The sequence below is a fragment of the Carlito syrichta genome, unplaced genomic scaffold (genome assembly GCF_000164805.1).
Source record: "Carlito syrichta isolate Samal-C Ts95f unplaced genomic scaffold, Tarsius_syrichta-2.0.1 Scaffold56974, whole genome shotgun sequence".
NCBI lineage: Eukaryota > Metazoa > Chordata > Mammalia > Primates > Tarsiidae > Carlito > Carlito syrichta.
In genome coordinates this window covers 747,691-754,225 of record NW_007001070.1, presented here as the reverse complement: position 1 = coordinate 754,225, position 6,535 = coordinate 747,691, and the positions used below count along the sequence as shown (strand labels likewise).

General features: G+C 46.2%; 1 protein-coding gene across 1 annotated transcript in view; it reads left to right on the top strand.

Moving 5' to 3' along the window:
* SH2D4B (SH2 domain containing 4B) overlaps positions 1 to 6,535 on the top strand; it is a 90,753-nt gene that overhangs the window by 65,415 nt on the left and 18,803 nt on the right. The window contains exon 7 of the mRNA XM_008049890.1: positions 1,780 to 1,904. Coding sequence (XP_008048081.1) covers positions 1,780 to 1,904 — 125 coding nt within the window. The remainder of the gene's footprint in view (positions 1 to 1,779; positions 1,905 to 6,535) is intronic.

Genomic DNA, 6,535 nt, shown 5'->3' with positions numbered 1-6,535 from the left:
AGTGAGGTTTTTTTTTTTTTTTTTCTTCTGTTATTTATAACCTCCTATTGCCTTCTAAGGAGGATGAGTCCTAGAAACTAGAGGATTTTTCCCCCTGAGCAGTTATTTTTTGAGGAATGCAAATATAGAGGAAGAGGCTGGGTGGGGCAGGGCTGCTCGGGCTGGTTCATAGAGAGGAAAGGTATCTGAGGTTACTGAGAAGGAAGGGAGCGATCCCCAAGGGAGGATTTGGGGGGCAGTGAGCCCAATTGTAGGGCTGTAGGGGGTAAAGGAAAGCCCAGAGAGGCAGAGAGGGGGAAGGCAGGGTTTGGAGCCAGACTTGACAGATGACAGCTTTAAGTCGTGTAATGTAACCTCATACTCTGGCTTTCTTCCAACATCTTTTCTAAAATCAACAGTGTTCACTTGTGTGTGTGTGTGTGTGCGCGTGCGTGTGTGCGCGCGTGCGCATGTGTAAGTGTATTCATTTTAGGGCAAGTAAAAAAAAGCTAAGTGGCTTCATTCTGGGGCTTGCAAAGAAGTGCTGAGCACAGTCAAAGAGTTGGACAGAGCAAATACAGACTGCATGAGGGGACAGCTGTTCCTTATTTTATAAGAAAAAAAAAACCAGGACAGCAATGGGGAATTCTAAATGCCAGTCCTATTAGGAGGATAGCAATGACAAAATAAGATTTCAAGTTCCTGTCACTCAGTTGGAAATGGCAAAGAGGTTGCGGTTGTTCAAGGCGGGCTGAGGTCTCGGTCTTCAGATGCTGAATTTTCATGCCATGAATTAACGCAGTGTGGTGTCACTATATCTTAATTCAACACATAACTGTTGGGTGCCTGTTATGTGTCTTGTGCTGTCATACTTGTGCCGTGCTTTATTTGAGTGTAGCCCAAAGACAACAGGGTTCTCATGTGGCCCAGACTACGTATGCATTCAGGAATCACAGTTCAGACACAAAAGCAGTGAAAATCTTGGCTCACTTTTGAGGAAATATTAAAAAGTATCCAATTCATCTTCTTACTTTCTTCATCCCACTCTTAGTGCCTTCAGTCCCTCACCCATCCCTGCCCTTAGCCAGCCAATGTGGAGTTCTGTTTCTTTCCTTCTGATCCTTTTTATTTCCTGAGTGAGGACTCCCAGCCATTTCCAGAGCAAATGGAGGTTCTCTGATTTCTCTCTCTGTTCACTGTCCTGATTCTGCCTCACAAAAGCGCAGGAACTAGTGGTAAAAGCAGGCATCCCCCTAGAGGACAGGAGGGGGAGATATGGAAGCAGCAAAACGGAGAATCTTCTTTCATGGGGAGTGAAGGGCATGGGAGGCACTCAGTTATTAATAAATTTGCTCCTGTTCCGTCAAGGCTGATATTTATGCCTTTTTCATGCTTGAGGGAAAATATGACTTTTCTTTCCCTCAAACATCCCTTCCTAGCCTCTTTCCACTCCCACCTGTGTGGCTTTTCTTGAAGCAAGTGATAGCAGTTTTCTTTTAAATGGATAATACCAGCTGATATATTATAATCTACAAAGCGCCTTCAACTACCTGGGCTCATTTCATCCTGGGCTCATTTCATGAATGGGGGCACCATGTTATTCATTCTCTCAGTGGTCTGCTCCCCTTCCCTTCTCTTCTTCCCACTTCCTCCTCCTCCTTCCTCTCAGTCCTTCTCCCTCCCTTCCTCCCCTCCTTTTCTCTCCCCTCCGCTTCCCCTCCTTTTCACTTTCATTCCTCTCCCCCTGCCCCTGTCCTCCCTCCCCGTGTCTTCCACTCTCCCTCCCTCTCTTCTCAGCAGGTCTTGGGAGCGCCCACTGCGTCCAGTCTCCAGAGATGTCATTGTACGTTGGTTTAAGGAGGAGCAACTGCCTCGCCGAGCTGGCTTCGAGAGGAACACCAAGTCCATTGCACCCTGGTTCCATGGTAGGACACTGTCTGGGTCCTGGGCCAGCTGATTCTCATGTCTCTGCCTCTCTTGGGTTGGGGAGGGATTCCTGAAAAATGATTATAATCTGGGGGCAGAGGACTTTAGACTATGCTGTCTCCCTTCTGCTCTCAACATCTCCAAGCCAGAGACTGGAGGCCCCAGGGAAACTGGACAGGCAATCCTCGATCTGCCCGCTGCTCTCACCGTGCAGCCTCTTTGGCCATCAAGGCACCTCAGAGGCATCTTCTCTGTAGTCATAAATTAGCTCTCAGAGGCCCACAAGCTCCTGGTGGGCAGGACCCGCATCTTGTTGCCCTAGCTTGTCTCCCCGGATACTGACCACAACCTGGCATGCTGTAGGCTCTGAGTAAATACTCACTGATTAGATGACAAGTGGCTGGATGAAGAGGTTGGAGTTACCCAAACAGAATATTAGAGCTGGGAGGTTCCCTGAAAGTCCTTCCTTGCCCACCTTGCTCCCAAAGCTTCAGCCTTTTTTCTGTGCCTCAAACAAACCATCTCTTTTCCATCTCCGGCCCTTTGCACTTGCTATTGTTCTGCTCACTTTTGCTGTCTTTGTGCAGCCCTCTGCATGACTGACCATTCTCATTTTTCATCTCAAATATCTCCTCCTCAGAGGGGCGTTTCCCGAACCCCTTATCTACAGCAGCCTTCCCCAATTTTTCCCAATTCTTCCTGTTTATTTCCTTAAGAGCACTCAATTGGCATTTGTCTTATTTTCTATTCTTTTATTTGAATGTGAGCTAAGGACCTTGTCTATTTTCCCCCATGCCTGGCTCAGTAAGTATCCATGGGAGGAATAGATTCAGCTGGAAACTAAGTGTTTGAGTTGGGATTAGATCCCAGACTTTCCGGTTCCAAAGAACAGCCCTTGCATCTCTGCACTGGATCCTGGTAGATGTGTGAGTCTCCTCTGGGGTGGGAACAATCAGAAAACCCAGAGCCACACATGGGAGGGCTAGGCCAGTCTTCCCAGTTGGCTCTGTGCTCGGCAGGGCCAGACTCTATGTCTAAGACATTTTTGTAATTAACCCTCACCCCTGCCTCCCACTTGTCCATGGATCAGGTACAGAAATAATTCCAAGACAAACACACCATCTTCCTCTGTTGCCACTGTTATTGAGATCTCCAGCTCAATCAATGGCATCCTCATTATGTAGACCAGTTTGGATTTGGGTATGCCTTGGTAACAAAAGCATCCAAGGTCTCAGTGATTCCCACCAATTAAGGTTTATTTCTTACCCACGATACATACCTGTTGGGAGTTGGTTGTAGGCTTTAATCTGGGCCTCAGCCTGAAGGAGCTGCCTCTATTGGAAGCTCTGATGGTCTCATGACAGAGGGAAAAGAGAGATCTGGTGACCTGTACTCTGGTCCCTAAAGCTTCTGCATGGAACTGACACGTGTCATTGTTGATCACGTTTTGTTAGTCAGAGCCAGCCTGGTATCCATGGTTGCAGTGCACAGTTTTGAATGATAATGAGTCTATTATAACCATCATCTACTTTTAGTCCTCTTCCTTCTCCCAGGTCTCCACACATCCAGCAGAAGGATGGAGTGGCTCCTTATGGCTCAGAGAGGAGACAGACTCATGAGTGACTGAGCCATGTGTCCTTGGAGCTGGACCTGGGGATTCCCTGCCTCTCACTTCTGTCCCAGTTGTGTTCTGGTAGCCCCTGATAGAGCTTCTATTTGAATTGCCACTTTCCTTTTTATTTGTATGCTATGAAAGTCACAGAAGCACAGCACTGACATCTTAGGTAGCTGCAGAGTACAACTCTAAGGTTGTGTGTAGGTGAGGGCTTGGCATGCTCTGAGAGCCCTGAATACTTTTGGTAGCCTACAGAGAAGGCACAGCAAAGGTTCTCAAATTTATTTTTAGCTTTACCTTCTACTTTGATTTAAAAAACAAAGGTAACTTTTATATTGTCATAGAACAAACAGATGCAAGATTTAAACCTCACAATTGATGTACTAATTTTATGTTCTTCTCACAGTTCTACCATAAAGTGTGCCAAAAAGTTGCTAGTACATGAACTGGAGCTATTTAGGGACAGAGTTTTCATTGATCTGTGACAGAATGAAAGAAAAAGGCTCACATATGGAGGGTGGCCAAGTATCTTTGCTTAAGAAGAGCTGTGTCATAGTCTAAGATTATATCCTTTCCTCAGTTTTAGTGTTAAAATGTCCCATCTTTTATGAATTGTTGGTGATAGTAAGCTGTGGTTATTTTTATATATCACCCTGGCTTGGGAAAGCAAAAAGTTAGCAGAATTATGTTGGTTCCTAAGACCTTTCTTGTAACTTTACTCGGTATTAAAATTCCAAGGTCTGGAACACCTGGTGTGGTCCAACTTCTCTCCCTATGTAGGAATTCCCTGATGGAGGAGGTAGGACTCACCCTGTTCCAATCCTTGCAGAGACAGCCCTGTAGAAGTCTAATTTTCAGGGAGTTTTTGCTGTGGGTCAGCAGGGGTCTGTGCCCTCTGCTGGGCTTGTCTGGGTGTCTCAGCTGGGGCAGCCCTGCTCCATGTATCTCTCATGCTCCCCCTAGGATCAGTGGGCTAGCTCAGGCATGCTCTTTTCATGGCAGCAGGACAGGCACCAGAGCGCAATTGGCAGCATGCAAGGCTCTTGAGCTCTAGTCTTAGACTAGACTAGAGACAGAGACTTAGCTAAGACTAAGAGACAGCTTAGACTAGACTAGAGCACATTGCCACTTCTGCCTCATGCCATTGACCACAATATGTCACAGAGTTGAGGGGTGGGGAATTATATTCTGTCTTTTTCATATGAGGAACTCCAAAACTCTATGTTAAAGGGCATGAAGACAGGGAAGGAAGAAGAATTTAAACCAATAATGTAATATATCACAATCCCAATATAAATATCCCCCCCCCCGCAGCGTAAAACAGTCCTAGTTAATTTAGCTAGATTTTAGATATAGGTTAAAAATGACTACCATGATTATTTCTTTCCCTTTCCTCATGCACATTTGAATGTGCTGTGGTGTGATCCAAACAGCAAGTAGACAAACAGTCTGAAGATAGGGGGTGGGTGCATTCTAGAACTTAGTGGCTCTGTGACCTTGGATGTGTCTTTTAAATTCCCCATCTGGGAAATTGGCATCGTAACATCTACTTCACAGGCTATGTATGAATATCAAGCCAACAGAAGTGCTTTTTCTGCCACAAAAACCCATGTCAGTGTGTGTGCTGATGTCTCTTGGGGCTTGGGGTCAGATACCAGAGACCCCAGCTCCTCTGGGAAACAGAGTTTGGGGAAATGGACTCAGAGCACCCAGGAGGAAGGGAAGGGGAACTGGCTTCCCTCTGGGACCACAGCATTCTAGATAAAGCCTCTTCTGTTAAAAAGAATGATAATAAAGTAAGTCTTTGTTTCTCCTTTGTTCATTGTTATGTTCCATGAGTTATAAGAAAGACTTGTAGTTATATAAAACTATTCCTGAGAATAGTACCATATAAGCTTGGCTTTGGGAAAAAAATCTATTTTTGGACTTGGACATTTATCTAAAATTATTAAGAATGCCCTCTGTCTAAATATTGGTTCAGTCAGAACCTATTTCTTTTTCTGAACTTTACTTCTGACACATAGTCACAGTGTAGTCCATGGTTTATTGTTTGAGTGACAACCCATTGGCTGTCTTGCTGCTTAGGCTTGACACAGAATGGGGCTATGTTGTGGATAATGTAGCTGGCATGGGTACATTATTTTTGTGAGACCCTGCTCGGGTGCTGGAAATGGATCTCAAGCATGGCCTCACCTGGGCTTGGGAGGCCGGCTGTACCTGGTAGGATGTTATTGGCATGTCTATTCTGACAAGCACTAAGTGGGAGTCCCACCAGGGAGGAGACCCCTCCATCCATATAAACAGTGCAGTCTGCATGGAGTCCTGCAGTTAGGGGTGGCTTTCCTGTGTGACGTGAGAGCTCCAAAGTTGGATGGGCACCACTTCCTAGCTGTCCACACTGTGACCTCAGAACTTATTAAGAGAGGAACACAGCCGGGCTCGGTGGCTCAGCCTGTAATCCCGCACTTTGGGAGGCTGAGGTGAGTGGATTGCCTGAGCCCGCGGGTTCGAGACCCGCCTGGGCAACTTGGTGAGACCTCATCTCTACAATAAATCAAAAAATTATCCAGGCATGGTAGTGCGCGCCTGTAAGCCCAGCTACTTGGAAGGCTGAGGTGGAAGGATTGCCAGAGCCCCAGCAGGTCGAGGCTGCGGTGGCCGGGAGCGGCCACTGCACTCCAGTCTGGGCGACAGAGTGAGACTCCAAATCAAAAAAAAAAAAAAAAGAGAGGAACACTGAAGGTCACTGAGTTGCTAGTTTCTAAAATGGACCCCATATCTTCAGACTCTTTGTCCACATTGCTGTTTGGATTATACTATAGCACATCCAAAGGTATTTGAGGGAAAGGAAGGAAGTAGAAGTCACAGGCATCATTTTAATGATGACTTGGGAGATGTTTGTCTTGGAAAGGAGAAACTGTGGGATGGAATGGAGAGGAAAGAGCCACGCCCTCAATCTCTGGAGCCCTTTTTTGAGAAAGGCGGACTGTTAAAGGGAACTAGTGTCTAGGAGGG